At 35.2% G+C, this 23,297-nt stretch overlaps 2 protein-coding genes across 2 annotated transcripts; both read left to right on the top strand.

The window, feature by feature from the left end:
- Nucleotides 1–24: 24 nt before the first annotated feature.
- On the top strand, nucleotides 25–21,501 carry LOC113164664. Its single transcript, XM_026364057.2, has 10 exons — nucleotides 25–1,824; nucleotides 15,542–15,853; nucleotides 16,183–16,303; nucleotides 16,380–16,437; nucleotides 16,581–16,757; nucleotides 19,295–19,481; nucleotides 19,609–19,920; nucleotides 20,147–20,282; nucleotides 20,740–20,797; nucleotides 21,196–21,501. The coding sequence occupies exons 6-10, from the start codon at nucleotides 19,418–19,420 to the stop codon at nucleotides 21,391–21,393; spliced, it is 768 nt and encodes a 255-aa protein (XP_026219842.2). The 5' UTR covers nucleotides 25–1,824; nucleotides 15,542–15,853; nucleotides 16,183–16,303; nucleotides 16,380–16,437; nucleotides 16,581–16,757; nucleotides 19,295–19,417; the 3' UTR covers nucleotides 21,394–21,501.
- LOC113164667 lies at nucleotides 7,529–8,994 on the top strand. Its single transcript, XM_026364061.2, has 5 exons — nucleotides 7,529–7,645; nucleotides 7,808–8,131; nucleotides 8,371–8,500; nucleotides 8,601–8,637; nucleotides 8,718–8,994. The coding sequence occupies exons 1-5, from the start codon at nucleotides 7,597–7,599 to the stop codon at nucleotides 8,799–8,801; spliced, it is 624 nt and encodes a 207-aa protein (XP_026219846.1). The 5' UTR covers nucleotides 7,529–7,596; the 3' UTR covers nucleotides 8,802–8,994.
- Nucleotides 21,502–23,297: the final 1,796 nt, after the last annotated feature.

Here is a 23,297-nt window from a genome sequence, read left to right as displayed (position 1 = left end):
GTTAATTCTGCTTCTTCTGCTAACTTTTTGCATAAACAGAAAAGGTACCATAGAGAAATTGTGTTAATTTTATTGAAAGAAGGCGTTTTCTTGTGCATTGAAAAATGTTATTGGTCCTGCTGTTGGCCAAATGTATCAGTTTATCAAGATCTAACTCAGTGACATAGTATGTTTTAACTGATTCATTGCACTGTGAAATTTGTGAATTTGTCCACCCAGTATGCACCAATGGAACAGAATGTAACAAGGGTATCAATACTATGGTGACACTTATTGCAACCTTTGACATAGTCAACCACTAGATCCTCCTTCCTAGACTTTCTGATTTGGGCATTACTGTGCCTGGCTTAAGTCCTACTTGTCTGGATTCACCTATAAGGCTTTTTAACTCTCACTGCCTCTCCACTTGTGTGGTGCAGGGCTCAGTTCATGGTCCTCTACTCTTTTTCATCTATACTACATTTCAGGTACCATCATCTAGTCGCATGACTTTTCCTATCATTACTGTGCTGACGACACACAGCTCTTTCTGTCATTTCCACTGGATGACTTCGCTGTCTCACTACTTCTCTCTGCATGCTTCGCTGACATCACTGCCTGGATGAGAGAGTGGCATCTTTAACTCAACCTATCCAAGACAGAAGTTCTTCTCTTCCCAGCCAGACCTTCAATAAAACATGAGATCAGCATACGGTCCACAGTTATTGTTCCTTCTAAGTCTGACAGAAACCTGGGGGTGATCATTGATGATCAACTGAGCTTTGCTGACCACACCTCCTCTGTCTTAAGCACATGCAGATTTGCCCTTTTCAGCATCACAAAGATCAGGCTCTACCTTTTGGACTACACCACACAACTCATTGACCAGGCTCTGGTAATAGCTTTGGTTGACTACTGCAATGTCTTACTGATGGGGTTACCAGTGTGCACCATCAAGCCCCTCCAGATGTCCAGATGATCCAAAATGTAGCAGCACGTCTAATTTTTGATCAGCCAAGAAGGACACTTGACAAACTGAAACAGCTCTTGTGAAAGCATTTTACCTTAACGTTCGTCTACTTGGCTTAGATATTTGCTTGCTTTGTAACTCACTTGTAAGTCGCTTTGGGTAAAAGCGTCTGCCAAATAACTGTAAAATGTAAATGTAAGATCAGCACAGAGAGGAGCAGGGGAGAACAGTGTCTTCTGCTCTATCAGTATGGAAAGGGCTTTAAACATGGATCTAGCTCCAAGTTCAGACCTAAATTTGAGAATTAGACTGTATTTCTCCACCTGACCAGTTTAACAACAGGTGACTGTGAGAACTACACATGAGAGAGTTTACATTTTGAAGGAGGAAATATTCTCCATCTCAACATCACTGTGGAAGGTATCAGGATGACAAGGATGTGAGGAGTTTACATGACAATTACAATAAAAACAGTTCATTAAGGTTTTCTTTTGTTGGACCAGGATGACTCGGGTGGCACCTACACAAGCCTTCTCTACCAAACACTCATAACAATATTAAATCTCAAATAATCAGGAACTAGATTAAAGAAATTCTTGCTACTTAAGAAAGTTCTCAGCTTGAATCCATGCACCTTTTCAGTTTTTTCTTTTTACAGTGAGGACACCTAGTGGAGGTAATGGGGATTAGCAGAGGTAAAGTATAACAGGAAATCCAGAAGAGTCCACTGTGAGGTTATTATGAACCAAATAACAGTTCAGAGGACTGTACATTACATTGTACTCTACCAGCAGCAGCTGCTTGTTGTCCAGTATGGATGGATTGACTCTGTTTTGTTCTGCTTCTGCCACTAACACTGTGTTTTGACAGTGAAGGTACTGTACAGTGTATCTGTAATGATTTTCCTGTGTTGAAAGATGAAAACTAAACTAATGAGCTTTAATATTTACTAAATGTAGAAATACAGCAAGTGCCAAAGTCAAGTTACTGACTGTGGATCTCTGTGGTTGGTTAATTAAATTAATTATGATACATTTAATTTTCAGGTGTTCCAGGTAACAGAATCATGTTTATTATCTGTGAAATCTTTTTCGCTGAATTGTACTTATGAATTTCTTTTGCCATGCTTTGGTTTAATTTAAGTTAGTAACACTGGACAATTACCAACATATTTTGACGGTAACATGCCTACATTATATGAAATTAGATCAGTATAGGTTTCATTTACAAAGTAAAAAATGTGCTATATATGCTTTGAAACCTTGTTGTTTAACAACAGCACACTTACACTGTTACAAGTAACAGTGTAAGTGTGCTTTGAAAGAAAAATGTATTTAATATGCAGTTGTCAGTAAATTATACATTATAATATGAACAATAGGAACAAGAACATAGAACAAGATCATAATGTGTCTGAGCAATTATACTGACTTACTGAGACAAATGATACTGACTTTTTTAAAATTTTCTCTGCTTTAGAAGATAAAGACACCAGCAGTCCAACAGAAATGCTAATTCCAAATAATTAGATTGTTGTGAGTATAGTAATCATTATCACCGGAATCACTGCGGGTTTAATCAGCTGGACTAAAAGTCATAGGTGAGAGTCTAAAAGACTGTAATGTTGATATAGCTACACGTGTTTTTATAACACAAATTAATGGTAGTTATTGTTGTTGTCCATTTTTCATAAGATAGAAATAAGCTTTTCGCCTTACCATGTACATATGTGTATATTTGGTGTTTCACTAATGTTAATTTTGCTTCTTATCTAAAGAGGCTGTGTGAGATTAGCGGCATCTGGAACATCTGAATGTAAAACTTTCAGCTTTGTGGTAAGTGATATTGTTCTGTACCTGTGAACTTAAAGGAGCGAGTTAAATGATCATTGCCAGGCATAGAAATAGCTTAACTATTTTAAACAGAATAATTAGATTACAGATGTGAGTTTTTGCTTTAATTTAGTGATCATTCTACCTGGTATTATTGTTGTGACAGTTACATAGAGGAGCTGAGTCTGAGCTGTATTCATTGTCAAATATGTTTTGTACAAATTGTACAAGTGCTTCTGATTTGTGCTGCCTGAACAAACTCCTATTTAAAGTGGAGTGTGAATTTATTTGAATCAGGAAAGTAAAAACACAGCTCATTAAGGTTTTTCTTTTGTTGTAGGACCAAGATGACCCTACACAAGCCTTCTCTACCAAACAACCTACACCATAGTGAAATATTGTCACATGTATATAAAACTCAAATAATTAGGAACTAGATTGAAGACAGACTGATCCATGTGAACATATTCAAACCACTGATGATTTTTTTAATGATGTAATATGTGAATGATCTTGACTTTTTGGTTACTGGTAGTTAAAAGAATTCCTTTCCTTCATAATAAAGATTCTGTGTACAATGTTGTTAATGATAGGATTTACTAAAGATTGAGATTCATTTCCATCAGCAGGAAAAAAGGATTCTGAGTGAATACAGTTTTTAGTCAAAAGTAATGCCTGTTTTATAAATGCTGTATCTATAAAAATGACTTGTTAAAAACTGTGCTCTTAATAATGATTAATAGATTTTCATTTTATTTTGTCACATCCTTTCACCAAAAACCTGCTAGATCGTCATTACATGTCTCATACAGGTTTGTTCTGTAATATCTTTTCTCTTCTTGCTGGGTGGTGCTAATTTGTTCTTAAAAGCAGCCGTTGACTCAGTTCAAAGTTCAAATAAAGTCCTTAAAAAAAGAAGAATGTGAGTCTTCTCTCCATGATTCTTGTTTTTTTGTAAGTGATCAAACTTGAAAAATAGGTAAATAGTCACATGAAAATAGTTTAAATTACAAAATATTTAGCAACATATAACCTCATGAGACAATTAATCTGTTGTCAGTGTTTTCTTTCTCAACTCATGTAGCATCAGTTATAGGATCCAACATTTTCTGTTTCTGTTTAGTTTGACCAAACCATGGCCATGTCAGTCAGAACCACTTCCTTTAAGAAGAGTTCACTTTGAGGTTATTATGAACCAAATAACAGTTCGGAGCTCTGTGTCTGTCCTTAGTAAAGTACATTGTACTCTACCAGCAGCAGCTGCTTGTTGTCCAGTATGGATGGATAGATAAGGATTTCACACTTACATTATACATCTGTGCTGATCCTACATTATATGTAGGATTAGCACAGAGAGGAGCAGAGGAGAACAGTGTCGTCTGCTGTATCATTATAGAAAGGATTTTAAACATGAAATGTGGCTTCAAGTTCAGACTAATGTCAGAGAATCAGACTTTATTTCTTCACCTGATCAGTTAAAAAACACAGGACTTTGGGAACTTCAGTTAAAATACTAAATAATTTAGGCAGGCATAAAGAACACAGTACATTTAGTTGTTTTGTGTGTGTCTGTAGCACTGAGATGACCCGTTAACCTGCCCTAAGCAGCCAACGAATGACCTGTACCACATTGTCGCCTCTGCTGACAACTATCAGGTTCAGCCAACAGTAATCAGGAAATGGATGAAAGAGAGACTGATCCAAACTTGGCAATCTATGAAAACTGTAATGGAGATAACGTAAGTTTATAACTACAATAATAATAATAATAATAATAATAATAATAATAATAATAATAATAATAATAAATATATAATAAATAAATATAATTTATTTCCTAGATAGGATACATGTGTTTCATTAAATAATGGTATTTAACTGTAACACTGTTTTATATACAAATATACAATAACTACAGCATAAGATGTTTGTGAAAATGAATAATCTAAAGTGTGCTTTATGAGTAATGTTCATATTTAAAAGGACAAAGATAAACTAGATGACCAGTACGCAAGTCTTCAGCAGCCAGCAAGTGATTTCTCCCAGGATGTTACCTCAAGTCTTTCTATCAGGAGGCTTCCTGATAGAAAGACAAACTCACCCAACAATCGTGACAAAAAAGAAATGGATGGAAGAAAAATTGATCACACTAGTTATATGTACTGTAGGAAAACATCTAAATCAAAAGTTAAGACAGTGTGGTGCAAATTAAACGGTTCAGTGATACTTTATAACTGGTTGCTTTATTTAGCATATACACCCAACACTGATGGCCATTGAATAACATTACTCATCGCTTGGTAAATTTAGCCTGAACATGTCCAATATGTAACTCTTTACCATGAAACACTTTTTATGTCACAATTATTTTGTCAATCATTCAAAGTCAGATGTTATTTCAAAACATGACAGTTGTTTTTTTAAAACAAAATACTAAATTTTTAAAGTAAATTAAACAAATAATGTGTTTTTGTTGTAAGAACCATTTTGTTCATGTGTATTTTCTACTGTATGATCACTTTTAAACGACAGATCAGCCTTGTTCCTGTTGTGCTGCTGCTTGTGCTGTGGAGGAAATTTTGAATTTCATGCTGATCCTCATCCAAAAAAGGAATGATGAGAGAAAATTCTGCTTGTCTCTGTCGTTTTATTCGTCACCCGGGGAGAGCTGTACACATAATGTGTGGTACATGACAACTCTGAATCTTTATGTCCACATGCTTCTTTTTCTATGTGTGCTTGAAGGCATAAACAGACTGTCTACCAATCAGATTTACTCATTTTACGCTTACTCAGACCTCATCAAGAAAAGATCAACACATCATCTTAACTAGACAATGAGGTATTGTTCTTAAGTGATGCTGTAAACACTTATCTGGGTTCACTGAGCATCCTGAGTTTTCTGAACACTCAGTTGCATAGATAAAGAAACACATGTTTTAGAGTTCAGCTGAGTCAGCACAAAACATTAAACAATCACAAAATTAAATTTCTTCTACAGTGCTGAACAGTAAGACAACTGGAGAACAATTTATCATTCCACTTTGTAGCAACGGAACCGATCTAAAAGATGAAAACAATACCATCACACTGATTGTATGTACTGTAGGATCATCACAAAGAGGAGCAGATAAGAAGAGTGTCAACTTCTGTATCAGTACGGAAAAGACTTTGAACACAAATGTGGCTCCAGGTTCAAACTTGTTTCAGAGAATCAGACAGTATTTCTCCACCTGATCAAACTAACAGCTGAGGACAGTGGAAACTACACCTGTCAGTGTTCACACATTGATGGAACATATTTTTGTTGACATGAAAGCAGTAGCTTTTGCACTCACCTCACTCTAACTCAAACCTCTGAAAGCTGAGAATTTGAGGTTTAGGTAGCTAAAGAACGATGCAACGAGACTCTGTGGTCCTCTTTATAGTAAAGTGTATTGTACACTGCAGTAAATGAGTAGATGGAAAATGTGGTTAGTTCTGCTGCTGCCGTTGACTTTTTGCTTCAACAAAGAGGGTACTAGAAAAAAAACTTTATTATCAACTTATGAAAGTTTTTGCTCCTTCACTCAATGATCGTAGTTCAGATTAAAGTTTTAATGTTTGATTGATTGCAGCAGCTATTGTGAAAACACCTGGAGAAAAATGTATCACTCCATTTAGTAGCGACGGAACAGATCGAAATGATGAAAACAATTTCATCACACTAATTGTATGTAAGATCTTCAAGAGGAGCAGCGGAGAAGAGTGTCAACTGTTGTTTCACTACTCAAAAGACTTTGAACACAAATCTGGCTCCAGCTTCAGACTTCTGTGCATGTATGTGTCTATATATATATATATATATATATATATATATATATATATATATATATACATGTCTGTCATATATATAGACAGTACTGTGCAAAAGTCTTAAGCACCATTTGCTTTGTTCTTTTATTAACGATGTCAACTATTTATTTCTCTCTCTTTTTTTTTACTTAGAAATACAAAAAGTGTTTTTTTGGCTTCTCTCCTTTCACAAAAATATTGCTGGTAAAGCTTCTTCAGGCTGTAGAAGGACCAACTTGGCATTTTTTTTTTATCACTGTAAACATATTTACTAAGCACACTAGCTGTATTCTAATCAAGGGACAACAATATAAATAGCCATATACATATAAATGTATAGCAAGTCGTCAGCAGCCAGCAAGTGATTTCTATCAGGATGTCTCCTCAGTGCAGCATAGACGTGATAGAAAGAGAAACTGGATGGAAGAGAAATTGGTCACACCATTTAAATCTATGAAAAGTTAAAACATGGTAATGCAAATTGAGTGGTTCAGTGATATTTGGCTGCTTGATTATTTATTTAACAGGTACACCCAACAGTGATGGCCAATGATTGACTTTATTCATCGCTTGGTACAAGTAGCATGAACATGTCCAATATATAATTCTTTGCCATGAAACATTTTTTATGTCGCAATTATTTTGTCAATCAAGTCCAAAATATGGCAGTGACCTGTGACTGGGCTGTTATTTACTTTTTTTTCAAGTGTAAATTGTAGAGGTTGTTATATAAAGTAGCTGTTATATTTTAAGGTATAAATTGGTGTGGGTACAAACTAGTATATACTCACTCTTGTTGACATGAAAGCAGAAGCTGTGGCACTTCCTTTTTAGAAGACCTCACTCTTACTTATACGTCTGACAGCTGAGAATTTGAGGTTTAGGTAGCTAAAGAACGATGAAACGAGGTGACTCTGTGGTCCACATTACAGTAAAGTGTATTGTACACTGCAGTAAAGGATTTGACCGAGTAGATGGAAAATGTGGTTTGTTCTGCTGCTGCCATTGACTTTTTGCATCAACAGAGAAGGTACTAGAAAAAAACCTTTTTATTATTAACTTGATAAGACTTTAAGTTTTTGGTCTTTCTGTCTTTGCCTTGAAGAGTTTAGTAGATTAATGTTTTGTAATTTACTTTGTGTGCAATACACCAAAATTCACGGTGATTGATTGACTGATTGATATATTGCAGCAACTCATTTGAAGACAACTAGAGAACAATTTATCACTCCAATATGTAGCGACGGAACAGGCCAAAAAGCGGAGGCAAACAATACCATCACACTGATTGTATGTAAGATCTTCAAGAGGAGCAGCGGAGAAGAGTGTCAACTGCTGTATCAGTACGGAAAAGGCTTTGAACACAAATGTGGCTCCAGGTTCAAACTTCTTTCAAAGAATCAGACTGTATTTCTCCACCTGATCAAATTAACAACTGAGGATAGTGGAAACTACACCTGTCAGTGTACTAAATTTGATGGAACATATACTCTCCATCTGAATATCACTGTGGAAGGTAAATAGATCATTTATTTTACCTTTATTAATAGTGTGTTTTTCTAGTTAGTTTTAATCTTTTATAATAAAAATGTAATTAACCTGAAACATTCAGGTGTAAAACAAATGGCAGCACTTGTACATATGATAATACTGAATATTATAAAAAAAATGATATGATTCTGTGGATAGTGGAGTAAGCTCATGTACAGCACTGCTACTTTTCTGACGGGATGTTTTTTTTCTTGACACTGTTAGAGGATGAAGACACCAGCAGTTCTGCAGAAAAGTCCTTCAATCCTATAATAACCTCTGTATCCTGTGTAACTATATTCATAATCGTAACTGGAGTGATCCTGCGATATATCCATCAAAAGTTTTCCCATAGGTAAGATATTATAATATTAAGTAAAGTGTAATGGCTACACTAAATGTTGCAACATATTGCAGATTAAAGAAAAAAAAAAATTTTTTTGTTTACTCACCAGAGGACAACTAGAACCACCGGCCAGACATTCGAACACGGTACTGTACATGAAGTAAATGACTGACTGACCTCTGGTCTGTCCAGTTCACTAAATTAAAGTAAATGTGTTCTTTTGCAGGAACCCCAAGACTTTGAGCCGTACGACACCTTTGTACAGAGAGAAAATGAGCTTTATTCAACGGCTGGGATGACACAACTTTAGAGGAGCCTCTGTGCAGTTTTTATTAAAAAGTATCTGCTTCAATCTGATGCTTTTTTCATTTAATAACAAGCGAAACAGGATTTTTTGTTTGCTGACTCTTTCATCTGTAGAGATATTTCAGGAAGTGTATGTCATTCTAAAACCTAAGTTGTTTGTTTTATAGAAATATAATGTTTGATAAGAGGAATGTTTTAAAAAATAGCATCAATAATTATGGACAGTACATCCTACACAATATAAAGATATCCTCTAATAAATGAATTGTAAAACTGCATTGTCTCTTATTCTGATGTTACGTATCCAGTTTGTCAAATACAAAGCTGCAGTAGTTAAACATTTTTCGTTTTTTAAATATAACACTCTAAACTACTATGTGTATTCAGATAGTAGCATTTTCTCTCCAGTGTTCTTTAACATAAGTAGAGCTTGATAGTTGTGTCAGGTCTTCGATCTTCACCTTGACCGAGTGTCTAGTATTTGAGCTTCTTGTACAAACTTCCTTTCCTCACCCACATCTAGCCACCTTGGCTTTTTTTTTTTTTGCTGCCTCCATGACGCTACACTTATTGCCATCTGCACCTTTCTTCACTTTTAAAGAGTCTTAACACTAAACACTTTTATTTTTCTGAGAGTTATCAACAAAATGATTAGGAGGGATACTTCAATTAAATTAACAGTAAGTCCTTGATCTTTTAATGAACGTATTCACACTGGTACATATTCTAAATAAAGTATTAACAAGATTACAAACATACTACATACTACATCCTACTCATGCCATACATGTTTAATATGGGAAAAATGTTGATATCATATAGCTTATATTTTTTGTCGCTCAAGTCCCAATTGATGCTTTCAGTCAAACCACAATGAGAAATTCACACCTGATCATAATTTAATAATCTTAATCATAAGATCATAATGTTTTTGAGTTAAGTAAATATCTGAGTAAATAAACTTGACCCTTTAATTTTCTCTGCTTTAGAGGATGAAAACACCAGGAGACCAACAGAAATGCAAACTCAAAATATTTTAATGGTTGTAACTATGGTCGTCATTATGACTGGAGTCACTGTGGGATTAATCAACTGGACTAAAATCATAGGTGAGAGTGTGAACTAGCGTAATGTTGATATAGCTACACAGGTTTTTATAACACATAATAATTTTGCTTCTTATGTAAAGAAACTGTGTGAGATCAGCTGCATCTTGACCTGCTGACTGTAAAACACACACCTTTGGGGTGAGTGGTGTTGTTTTGTACCTGTGAACTTAGAGGAGCTATTTTAATGATCACTGTTGAATATAGAAATAGCTAAAATATTTTAAGCAGAATATTTAGCAGAGTAATTTGTTTTTGCATTAATTCAGTGATCATTCTGCCTGGTATTATTATTGTGACAGTTACATAGAGGAGCTGAGTCTGAGATGTATTTGTGTTGTTTGTATTTTTTGAGTATATTTAAATAAGAGACCATAAAAACACAGTTCATTAAGGTTTTTCTTTTTTGTAGGACCAAGATGAACCAAATGACCCCTACACAAGCCTTCTCTACCAAACAACCTCCACTACAGTGACTGTAGTCACATGTATATAAAACACAAATAGTCAGAAACTAGATTGAAGAGGGACTGACCTATGTAAAAATATTCAGGTTCTGTGTGTAATGCTGTTAATGATGTGATTTACTAAATATTGCGATTCATTACTGCATAGAAAACAAAGTACACTCTCTGCAGTACTTTCTGGTCAGAAGTAATGCTTGTTTTATACATGCTGTATTTATAAAAACTTACTTGTTAAAACCTGCATAGTGGGCTCTTAATAATGATTAATAGCTTTTCATTTTATTTTGTCACATTCTTTCACGCTCCAGTCCCAATTGATGCTGTCAGTCAAACCACAGTGACAAATTCACACCTGAATTGAAAGTATATAGCTGTGGCAGAGTCTTGTACTTCCCTTTAACAGGCTTCATTGTCAACTCATAGACTTATAAGGTCTTATACACAAACTGGCTAACTGCGTATTTGTGTTTGCCTTCCTACCTTCACCACAGCATACTAGTATTAGGGGGCGGCTGTGGCTCAATAGGTAGAGCAGTTGACTGCCAATCACAGGATTGGTGGTTCGATTTACAGTAGGTTCCCAGCTGAGTCAGGTCAGCTGCATAGCAGCTCTGCCATCGGTGTGTGCTTGTGTGTGTGAATGGGTAAATGAGAAGCAGTGCAAAGCGCTTTGAGTACCAACTAGGTAGAAAAGCGCTATATAAGTGCAGACCATTTAGTATTAGTATTCTCAGTTCTTGTTCAACTCCTCTCTGATATGGACCAAAAAATGGTGGCTTGCTGTGCATATTCCCCCATGATTGTATTTTGACAGGGTAAGGTAGTGTACAAAAGGTTTTAATAATATACAGTGTGCGATGTTACAAAATGTGATTCAAACAACATTTTTTTTTTAACTGACTGTGTAGATGTTACTCCAGCGTGAACCAGTAGAACTGAATATTACCTTTTTTTTTTACCCAGATGACACCTACACAAGCCTTCTCTACCAAACAATAATAATGACAATGTTAAATAATCAGGAACTAGATTGAAGAGAGACTGATCCATGTAAAATTCTTTTAAATGATCAACAGATCAGCCTTGTTCTTGCTAATTGTTGCTGCTGGAGTGAATAAATGGAACGGTAAGATCTGCAAATATTGGCCAAAGCACTGTAGCACATCAGTTTCTCATCCCTCCAGATAAACATTGAGCTGTGACCATGTACTATTAGGACCTCTGACTGGGCTGTTATTTACTTTTTCTACTGTTATTTTTCCAATCAAGTGGACAAAGTGGAGGTTTGTTATATACAGAAGGTTTTGTTATAAATTAAGATATAAATTGGTGTGGGGACATACTAGTATATACTCACGCTTGTTGACATTAAAGCAGAAGCTGTTGCACTTCCTTTGTAGAACTCACTCTAACTCAAACCTCTGACAGCTTAGACTTTGAGGTTTAGGTAGCTAAAGAACGATGCAACGATGTGACTCTGTGGTCCTCATTACAGTAAAGTGTATTTTAGACGGCAGTAAAGGTTTTGACCTCTATGAGTAGATGGAAAATGTGGTTTATTCTGCTGCTGCCGTTGACTTTTTGCATCAACAGAGAAGGTACTATAAATTTTTTTTTTTTTTATTATTAACTTACGAAAGTTTTTGCTATTTCCGTCTTTGCTTTAAAGAGTTTAGTAGATTCACATTTTCCTTAATGTTATTTCCTTTGTGCATGTGTTATTTGTTTCTGCAATTTACCAAAATTCATTCAGTAACCATATTTCAGATTAAGGTTTTAATGTTGATTAAGTTACTTAGTTAGTTTAATGTTTGATTGATTGCAGCAACTGTTGTGAAGACACCTGGAGAACAACTTATCACTCCACTTTGTAGCAATGGAACAGATGAAAACAATGAAAACAATAAAATCACACTGATTGTATGTAAGATCTTAAAGAGGAGCAGCGGAGAAGAGTGTCAACTGCTGTATCAGTACGGAAAAGGCTTTGAACACAAATGTGGCTCCAGGTTCAAACTTCTTTCAGAGAATCAGATAGTATTTCTCCACCTGATCAAATTAACAGCTGAGGACAGTGGAAACTACACCTGTCAGTGTACTAGATTTGATGGAACATATACTTTCCATCTGAATATCACTGTGGAAGGTAAGTGACTGATTAAATGATAACTTTTGTGTTACAGCAGATCACCCTGGGATGTGAACACTGTAAGATAAATCAAGCGTAGTGCAGAAAAAAATATTCGAAATTATATTTTATATTTACGATACATTAATACATTAATTTGCAGGTATTCTCAGTAATAGAATATGCTTTAGAACAGAACGATGTTTATCATATGTGAAATTATTTATGGTAAATGATACTTTATGGAATTTTTTGCCATATTTTGGTTTAATTTAGGTTATTTATATATTGGACAATTACCAACATGGTATATTTAAATGGTAACATGCCTACATTATATGAAATAAGATTTGTTTCATTTACAAAATAAAAGAATATGCTGTAAATGCTTTTAAACGTTGCTGTTTATTTTAAGTCTACTTTGGAAGTAACAGTATAAATGTATTTTGGAGAGAAAATGTATTTAATATGCAGTTGTCAGTAATATTAAACAATATAATATGAATAATACAGTAGGTAGAAGATCATAATGTTTTTGAGTTTAGCAAATATCTGAGAAATTACAAATGACCCTTTAATTTTCTCTGCTTTAGAGGATGAAGACACCGGCAGACCAACAGAAATGCAAACTCTAAATATTTTAATGGTCGTAACAACAGTCGTCATTATGACTGGAGTCACTGTGGGATTAATCAGCTGGACTAAAAGTCACAGGTGAGAATCTGAAATACTGTAATGTTGATATAACTATACGTTTTTACAACATATATTAACTGAGTTATTAGTGTTCTTGAACCATTTTCCATACGATTGAAATAAGCTTTTAGTCTTATCATGTACATATGTTTATATTTGGTGTTTCTTTAATGTTGATTTTGCTTCTTATCTAAAGAAACTGTGTGCGATCAGCTGCATCTGGAACCTCTGACTGTAAAACTTGCAGCTTTGTGGTGAGTGGTGTTGTTTTGTATATTTAAATAAGAGACAATAAAAACACAGTTCATTAAGGTTTTTCTTTTTTGTAGGACCAAGATGAACCAAATGACCCCTACACAAGCCTTCTCTACCAAACAACCTCCACTACAGTGACATATAGTCACATGTATATAAAACGCAAATAATCAGGAACTAGATTGAAGAGGGACTGACCTATGTGAAAATATTCAGGTTTTGTGTGTAATATTGTTAATAATATGATTTACTAAATATTGAGATTCATTACTTCCGCATAGAAAAGAAGTTACACTCACTGCAGTAGTGGTCAGAAGTAATGCTTGTTTTATACATGCTGTATTTTTATAGATATAAAAAATATATTAAAAAATGACTTCATACTGCATACTGTGTTCTTAATAATGATTAATAGCTTTTCATTTTATTTTGTCACATCCTTTAACCAAAAACATTCTAGATCACCATTACATTTTCATTTAGTCATTTAGCAGATTCAGCGTTTATCCAAAGTGACTTACAAGTGGGGAACAAAGCAAGCAAACAAAATCTAAGTCAAGGAGAAAAAACATCAAAGCAAAGTGCAATCAAAAAAAGTTTTTCTGTCTCAAGAGATGTGAGTATGAAAGAGGATGATCAGAAAAATGTTTTGTTTTTTTTTTAAGTGCAAAGGAAGATGCGGAAGAGTTCTGTTTTCAGCTGTTTTTTAAAAATTGCAAGTGAGGTGGCTGAGCGTGCAGAGTTCTGCAGCTCATTCCACCATAGTGGGATCACTGAGCTGAACAGTTTTCCTTCATGTCGACTGTGTGGTGCTGGTACCACCAGACGACGTTCACTGGTTGAGCGCAGTGGACGGGAGGGGATGTAGACCTGAATGATTGAACTAAGATAAGATGGACACAATCCTCTGAGACTGTTATTTGTCTCAAAGTGAACCCCCTCAAAAAGAAAGTGGTTCTACAGGACCACATGTGATTTCAGATTCACTCTAAAAACAGTAAGAATGTAAATGAATTCAAGCTGAGTAGTGTCTTAAGTGGCAAGACCTAAATTGGGATTATTAATTTTCAAAAGCCTCCAAAAGGCCTGTGTAGATATTTTCTTTGTCATCTTGGTTCTAAAAATATATTTAGATGCAGTGACGTGACATTGCATGTCTCATACAGGTGTTTTTCAGTAATATCTTTAGTCTTCTTGCCGGGTGGTGCTAATTTGTGTATATGATATTTAGATATTTAACAACATATAAATGCATGAGAGAATCAATCTATTGTATCAGTGTTTTCTTCCTCATCATTAAATGAACATGTAGCATCAGTTCAAAGGTCCAACTTTAAAATGTCCTTCACCATTAACAGTTTTTTCTGTTTTCTGTTTAGTTTGACCAAACCATGACCATGTCAGTCAGCTGTTGGGAATAATATTAGTCAGTTAGTTGTCATTTTTAGTGATAGTTTAGAGCTGGGAGAACAGGCAGCATATTATGGCTGAATTAATAGGATGAGATGCAAAATGGCAGTGTAGTGGAGGACAATAAGGACACCTAGTGGAGGTAATGAGTATTGGCAAAGGTAGAATATAACAGGAAATCCATATATAACTATATCACGATGGAACACATATTCTGCATCTAAATATATTTTTAGAACCAAGATGACAAAGAAAATATCTACATAGGCCTTTTGGAGGCTTTTAAAAATTAATAATCCCAATTTAGGTATTGCTACTTGAGACAGTTCTCAGCTTGAATTCATTTACCTTCTTACTGTTTTTTAGAGTGAATCTGAAAGCACATGTGGTCCTGTAGAACCACTTCCTTTTTAAGGGGTTCACTTTGAGACAAATAACAGTTCAGAGGATTGTGTCTGTCCTCAGTAAAGTACAGTGTATTCTACCAGCAGCAGCTGCTTGTTGTCTAGTATGGGTGAATGGACTCTGTGTTTTGTTCTGCTTCTGCCACTAACACTGTGTTTTGTGAAGTGAAGGTACTGTACAGTGTATCTGTAATGATTTTTCTGTGTTGAAAGATGAAAACTAAACTCACAAGCTTTAATTTACTGTTGGATCTCTGTGGTTGATTGTTTGATTGCAGTGACTCTTGTGAAAACTCTTGGCAGTAAACCAGATGTCACTGAACTTTGCACTAATGAAACGATGAACATCATCACACTGATTATATGTAAGATCAGCACAGAGAGGAGCAGAGGAGAACAGTGTCGTCTGATCTATTACTATGGAAAGGACTTTGAACATGGATGTGGCTCCAAGTTCAGACTAATGTCAGAGAATCAGACTGTATTTCTCCACCTGATCAATTTAACAGCAGAGGACAGTGGGAACTTCACCTGTGAGTGTTCACAACTTGATGGAACATATATTCTTCATCTCAATGTCACTGTGGAAGGTAAATGATTTACTTTTGTGCTTGTGTGCCACACTTAATTCACGTCTCTTACAGTTTAAGATAATTTTTCACTGTATTGTTAATTTTATAAATGCAACTGGAATCATCAAATCCACACTTATACAACAGCAAATGTCTTATACACAGCATAAATATTTAAATTGATTTTGGTTTATTTTATCCTATCTATTTTACTTATAGATGGGATGGCGTAGAGCATTACATTATCCACATACAATCTTTAAAATAAATTATGACATATTGTGTGATTGTATTTACACCAGGGCAGATGTATTTTGACAGATGTGCTCTTTATTTCAATATTTTAGTTGAGGAGGAGTCCAGCAGCAAAACAGAAATGCAACTTGCAAGTGTTTGGATTGCTGTAACGATAGTCATTGTTAAAACTGCAGTTATTCTGGGATATATTCACTGGATAAAAAGTCATAGGTGAGAAAGCATTATAATTGTAATAGTTTGCATTTTTAGTGGCACTAACTCTATTATTATCTCTTTGTTTTTAAAGAACGTGTTCAAGCTCAGCAACATCTAGAACATCTAGATGCGACTCTCTCAGCTCTGTGGTGAGTAATGTTTTATTTAGTTCTATTCCAAATGCAGAAAACAGCTACTTTAATGTGTGTAGTCAGACATGCATTGATCTACTACATAATTTAGCCAGACATAAAAAACACAGTACATTTAGTTGTTTTATGTGTGTTTGTAGCAACAAGATGACCCGTTTACCTGCCCTAAGCAGCCAACGAATGACCTGTACCAAAGTGTCTCCTCTATTCACCATCAGCACGACACCAGGACAAGTTCAGCCAACAGTAATCAGGAAATGGATGAAAGAGAGACTGATGCAAACTTTGCAATCTATGAAAACATTAATGGAGATAAAGTAACTTCATAAAATGTGGATCCTCTTGCACTGTGAAAGTTAACTACTTATGTTAGATGAGCAAAGTTATTCAGTTCTTTTAGCCGGCTGATGTTGATAAATGATGGTATACTGTAGTAACTTAACGTAGAGATAAGATCACACATGTTTTCTTTACCAAAGAGTAAAAGTGACAATTCTTATCATACTCCTCAAGATTCTAAAGTCTTAAAGTCATTAAAATATTTCCAGTCTTAAAATGTTCTGTACTAATGCAGTTTCTTACAGTTTTACCTTTGTGTCTTGTGGAAGTGGTTGTGTAGAAGCACTTCCTTTATAGAAGGCTTCACATCAGCTCAAACCTCTGAGAGTTTGAGGTTTGAGTTGCCAGACAACAGTTCAACTGGACTAAAAGTCACAGGTGAGAGTCTGAAATGCTGTAATGTTGATATAGCTACAAATGTTTTAGAACACATATTAACTTAAGCAGTAGATTCCAGATGTGTGAGTTTTTGCATTAATTCAGTGATCAGTGGTATTATTATGACAATTAGGAGTCTGAGATATATTAGTTCTAAAATATATTTTTTACCAATTTGAATGTTTTATGCTTCTGATTTGCGCTGTCTATACAAGGTTTTCCTTTTTGTAGGACCAAGATGACCCCTACACCAGCCAAAAATGTTGCACTACAGTGAGATATAGTCACATGTACATAAAACTCATATAATCGGGAACTAGACTGAAGAGAGACTGATCTATTATTTTAATGATCTAATGTGTGGGTGATCTTGACTTTTTGTACACTGATAGTTAAAATAATTATTATCCTTTCATAATAAAGTTTCTGTGTGCAATGTTGTTGATAATATGATTTACTAAATATTGACATCGTAACATTTACTTCTGCACAGAGAAGAATTACACTCTCTGCTAAACTAATGCGCTTGAAATTTTACTAAATGCAGAAATAAAGCAAGTACTAAAGTAAAGTTACTGACTGTGGATCTCTTTGGTTGGTTGGTTGAGTGATTGATTGATTGATTGATTGATTTATTTATTGGAAGGTAAACAATGTATTTACTACTTTACTCCTAAATAAGATGTTGTAGTGACATAAAGTATTTTTTCATATAATGTTTAGCGTGTCTTCGCTGCTGTTTCTATTTCTCTAAGCAAGACATTTATTTTTTTTTTTTTAGATATATAGCAAACACTGACAGATGTGTCACTTCTATTTAATATTTTAGGAGGAAGACTCCAGCATCACAATGGAAATGCCAATTGCAGCTGTTGTTATTTACTCTTACTTTAATTTTATTTTTGCTAAAATGTATCCACAGAACAAGAAATCATAGGTGAGTTAGCTGTTGTATTTTGGTTTTCAAACAGTGTGTTTGAGTTGCAGTAATGCTGTTATCTTTTTGTATTCAAAGAAAATTTTCAAGGTCAGCAACATCTGGAACATCTGGATGTGACTCTTCCAGCTCTGTGAAAGAGTCTGTGGTGAGTAATGTTTTATTTAGTTTTATACCAAACTTAGAAAACAGCTGTTTTAATCAAACATAAATTTATTCCTTTTTATTTTCACGACCTTGTCCCACAGTTTTACAAAATGACTGACTGACTTTAGTCAGACACAAATGAAGTTGTTTTTTATTGATCAGGTGGAGAACCACAATGACACAGAAAAGCTCTACACAAACCTTCATCATCCAACTAAGGCCCTGTACCACAGTGTCTCCTCTATTCACCATCAGAACAACACCAGGACAAGTTCAGCACACAGTAATCAGGAAATGGATGAAAGAGAAACTGATCCGAACTGTGAAATGTATGAAAACATTAATGAAGATAATGTAACCGTGTAAATGTGGATACTCATGGATCACAGAGACAGTTTTATCTGCTTCATTTAAAATGTGCAAAGTAATTAATACTGAGAATAATTTTTATGTTTAGTTTGTAATTTGATCAGTATTAATTATAAATTACTCTTTAAATTAAAGTCAGTTCTGAAGTCTTAATTTGAAGTTATTTCACTTATATTTAGTGATGTTTTGTCACTCACAACTGTCTAAATGTGATCAGTTCCTTTATGAAACAGATGAAGCACAGCAACACAACCAGCTTCAAAAATAACTGTTCTCTAATTACAGCTTAAACTCAGGTCTCTAAATATGTGACAACTATAAAAGAAAACACGTCATCAGCATGTTACGTGTTTGACTGTCATGAACCTGTGAGACCAAAGTAGACGGTCTTTACTACAGGTTGGACTCTCAGTGGATCCAGCTCCAAATATGATCAGAACATCTGATTGTAGAGCTGATGTTTGATGACCTGACTTCTTTTTTACATGCACATAAAACTACAGCATGTTTCTGAAAATTATTAATCTCATAAATTATGTAACTATTCAAAACACGAGGATTAAGTATAAAACTAAAGTTAAAGTTGTTATAAAGTCATTTAAATATTTCCAGTTTTAATATGTTTCTGTAATCATGCAGTTTCTCACAGTTTACTTTTAGAGTGTCTTAGTGTGAAAGTGGAAGTGGTCGTGTAGAAGCACTTCCTTTATAGAAGACTTCACTCCAGTTCAAACCTCTGACAGTTTGAATTCCTCCCCTCAGTAAAGTACATTGTACTCGACCAGCAGCAGCTGCTTGTTGTCCAGTATGGATGGATGGACTCTGTGTTTTGTTCTGCTTCTCCCACTAACTGTGTGTTCTGATAGTGAAGGTACTGTACAGGAACTAGTTTTCATGATCTTACAAAAATTATGATCTAACAGACATTATGTGTACATAACATTTAACTTCCTGTCTGTGTTTCTGATAATTTGATTTTGATTATTGATTGTTTGCAGTGACTCTTGTGAAAACTCTTGGCAGTAAACCAGATGTCACTGAACTTTGCTCCAATGGAACAATGAACATGATCACACTGATTGTATGTAGGATCAGCACAGAGAGGAGCAGAGGAGAACAGTGTCGTCTGATTTATTACTATGGAAAGGGCTTTGAACATGAATGTGGCTCCAAGTTCAGACTAATGTCAGAGAATCAGACTGTATTTCTCCACCTGATCAATTTAACAGCAGAGGACAGTGGGAACTTCACCTGTGAGTGTTCACAACTTGATGCAACATTTATTTTCCATCTCAACGTCACTGTGGAAGGTAAATGTACTCTGAGTATTATTTTCATACTTAATCTTTGTCCTCAATTACATTGAGTTATTAAAATATTTATTGGATTATGTTTATAGTATTTATACAAATACAAGTCTTGGTTTTACCATATTTCACCATTATAATGTTATGTTGTGCTGTGTCAAGCTTATATTAGTATATTTTTAAACCAGTAGCATAAATAGTATTTTCTTGCTTGTTTACAATGTTTTAGAGGAAGAAGACCCCACTATCTCCAGTGGTCCTACAGTCAGTGGTCCTTCAGTCATTCCTCTTTTGATTGGTGTAACACTTATCATGACTATGTCTGGAGTGATCCTGGGATTCGTCCACAGACGACTAAGTCACGGGTGAGAAACTGCTATGAGTGTGGTGGATACTCTTAAGTTGAAGAAGAAACTGTTGGACCTCACTATATATAAGACAAAATTTACTTTTTCTAAATGATGTCTCCACAGTAGGAAAATAGTTGTAAGTCACTTCACCTTTACCAGCAGCAACAATCAAAACTCTGTATAATACACAGGAATGCATGCACAGTCATAATTTAATTATAATATACATGCATGGTCTAAATACTTGAGAAATATTGTTCAACAAGATCAAGATAAGCTTTTAGTCGTCCCATGTTTATATGTGTATATTTGGTGTTTCACTAACGTCACTATAACTGGAGTTCTGAAATGTATCCACAGCACAAGAAGTCATCTGTAAGTGAACATTATTATTTAGTTAGTTGTTGTATATTTAAGTGTACAAACAGTGTGTTTGAGTTGCAGTAACGCTGTTATCGTTTTGTATTTAAAGAAAGTGTTCAAGGTCAGCAACAACTGGAACATCTGGATGTGACTCTTCCAGCTCTGCGGTGAGTAATGTTTTATTTAGTTCTATACCAAACTCAGAAAACAGCTTCTTTAATGTTTGTAATCAGACATACATTTATTCCTTTGTATTTTCACATGACCTCGTCCCACAGTTTTACAAAATGACACTTTTTACTTTTAATTTGAATTCCAATGCAAGATGTACTTGTTACTACAAGTAGTTAGAAGCCAAACAGGAAGTTTTGGATGTGTGAAGTAGATGCTAAAGACTAACTTTTAAATTTGTATCAGACAAAAAGTAGGAAGTGTCATTATGTAGAATGAGAACACGTTATCAAGAGTCATGTCATATAAAATAGAGGAAGAGAGTTTCAGCCAACATAATTTAGTCAGACAGTAAAAACAAAACATATTTAAATTTTTTATTTTTTTTTTCTAGAACCATGATGACCCAGACGAGCTCTACACAAACCTTCATCATCCAACTAATGACCTGTACCAAAGTGTCTCCATTATTCACCATCAGCACGACACCAGGAAAAGTTCAGCCAACAGTAATCAGGAAATGGATGAAAGAGAGACTGATGCAAACTTTGCAATCTATGAAAACATTAATGAAGATAATGTAACTGTGTAAAATGTGGATACTCATGGATCACAGAGACAGTTCTGCTTCTGATTGTTTTATCTGCTTTATTTAAAATGTGCAAAGTAAATAATACAGAGAATAGTGTGCATGTTTAGTTTGTAGTTTGATCAGTGTTAATTATAAATGACTCTTTAAATTAAAGTCAGTTCTGAAGTCTTAATTTGAATAAAGTTATTTAACTTACATTTAGTGATGTTTTGTCACTCACAACAGTCTAAATGTGATCAGTTCCGTTATGAAAGAGATGAAGCACATCAACACAACCAGCTTCAAAAATAACTGTTCTCTAATTACAGCTTAAGCTCAGGTCTCTAAATACGTGACAACTATAAAAGAAAACACGTCATCAGCATGTTACGTGTTTGACTGTCATGAACCTGTGAGACTCAGATAGACGGTCTTTACTACAGGTTGGACTCTCAGTGGATCCAGCTCCAAATATGATCAGAACATCTGTCTGTAGAGCTGATGTTTGATGACCTGACTTCATTTTTACATGCACATAAAACTACAGCATGTTTCTGAAAATTATTAATCTCATAAATTATGTAACTATTCAAAACACGAGGATTAAGTATAAAACTAAAGTTAAAGTTGTTATAAAGTCATTTAAATATTTCCAGTTTACATTTACATTTACATTTAGTCATTTAGCAGACGCTTTTATCCAAAGCGACTTACAAGTGAGGAACAAGGCAAGCAAACAAAATCTAAGTCAAGAAGAAACAACATCAAAGCAAATTGCTATCGAAAAAGTGTTTCTGTTTCAAGAGATGTGAGAATGAAAGGGTAGAATTTTTATTTATTTATTTTTTTTAAGTGCAAAGGAAGATGCGGAAGAGTTCTGTTTTCAGCTGTTTTTTAAAGATTGCAAGTGAGGTGGCTGAGCGTGCAGAGAGGCAGCTCATTCCACCATCGTGGGATCACTGAGCTGAACAGTTTTCCTTGGTGTCGACTGTGTGGTGCTGGTACCACCAGACGACGTTCCCTGGTTGAGCGCAGTGGACGGGAGGGGAATTAGGCCTGAACGATTGAATTGAGATAAGATGGAGCTGTGGAGTTAACCACTCTGTAGGCAAGAGACAGAGCTTTGAACTTGATCCTTGCAGCCACAGGAAGCCAGTGCAAAGATCTGAAGAGCGGTGTGACATGAGACCTTTTTGGTTGATTAAAAATGAGGCGTGCTGCCGCATAATGGATCATCTGGAGGGGTTTGGTCGTGGATGCCGGTAAACCCATCAGTAGTGCATCGCAGTAATCCAGGCGAGATAAGATCAACGCCTGTACAATGAGTTGGGTTGTGTACCCCGTCAGATAGGGTCTGATCTTTCTGATATTGTGGAGGGCATATCTACACGACCTAGCGACTGTGGCGATGTGATGTGATCTGTGAAGGTCAGCTGGTCATCAATGATGACCCCCAGGTTTCTGGCTGACTTAGTTTTAATATGTTTCTGTATTCATGCAGTTTCTCACAGTTTTACCTTTAGAGTGTCTTAGTATGAAAGTGGAAGTGGTCTTGTAGAAGCACTTCCTTTATAGAAGACTTCACTCCAGCTCAAACCTCTGACAGTTTGAATTCCTCCCCTCAGTAAAGTACATTGTACTCTACCAGCAGCAGCTGCTTGTTGTCCAGTATGGATGGATGGACTCTGTGTTTTGTTCTGCTTCTCCCACTAACTGTGTGTTCTGATAGTGAAGGTACTGTACAGGAACTAGTTTTCATGATCATAAAGAATTTGTGATTTAACAGACATTAAGTGCGTAACATTTAACTTCCTGTCTGTGTTTCTGATAATTTGATTTTGATTATTGATTGTTTGCAGTGACTCTTGTGAAAACTCTTGGCAGTAAACCAGATGTCACTGAACTTTGCTCCAATGGAACAATGA

Source organism: Anabas testudineus, chromosome 2, assembly GCF_900324465.2.
Source record: "Anabas testudineus chromosome 2, fAnaTes1.2, whole genome shotgun sequence".
NCBI lineage: Eukaryota > Metazoa > Chordata > Actinopteri > Anabantiformes > Anabantidae > Anabas > Anabas testudineus.
Note: the sequence above shows the minus strand (reverse complement) of the source record. Positions and strands in the feature narration are given on the sequence as shown.

Excerpts from the sequence above, each read along its gene's own strand:
- LOC113164667 (XM_026364061.2), top strand. The coding sequence starts at position 7,597 with ATGTGGTTTGTTCTGCTGCTGCCATTGACTTTTTGCATCAACAGAGAA. Across the intron at positions 8,132-8,370 it reads TCTGAATATCACTGTGGAAG|AGGATGAAGACACCAGCAGT; the intron begins GTAAATAGATCA and ends TGACACTGTTAG. Across the intron at positions 8,501-8,600 it reads CATCAAAAGTTTTCCCATAG|AGGACAACTAGAACCACCGG; the intron begins GTAAGATATTAT and ends TTTACTCACCAG.
- LOC113164664 (XM_026364057.2), top strand. The coding sequence starts at position 19,418 with ATGGATGGATGGACTCTGTGTTTTGTTCTGCTTCTCCCACTAACTGTG. Across the intron at positions 19,482-19,608 it reads TGTGTGTTCTGATAGTGAAG|TGACTCTTGTGAAAACTCTT; the intron begins GTACTGTACAGG and ends GATTGTTTGCAG. Across the intron at positions 20,283-20,739 it reads CACAGACGACTAAGTCACGG|AAAGTGTTCAAGGTCAGCAA; the intron begins GTGAGAAACTGC and ends TTGTATTTAAAG.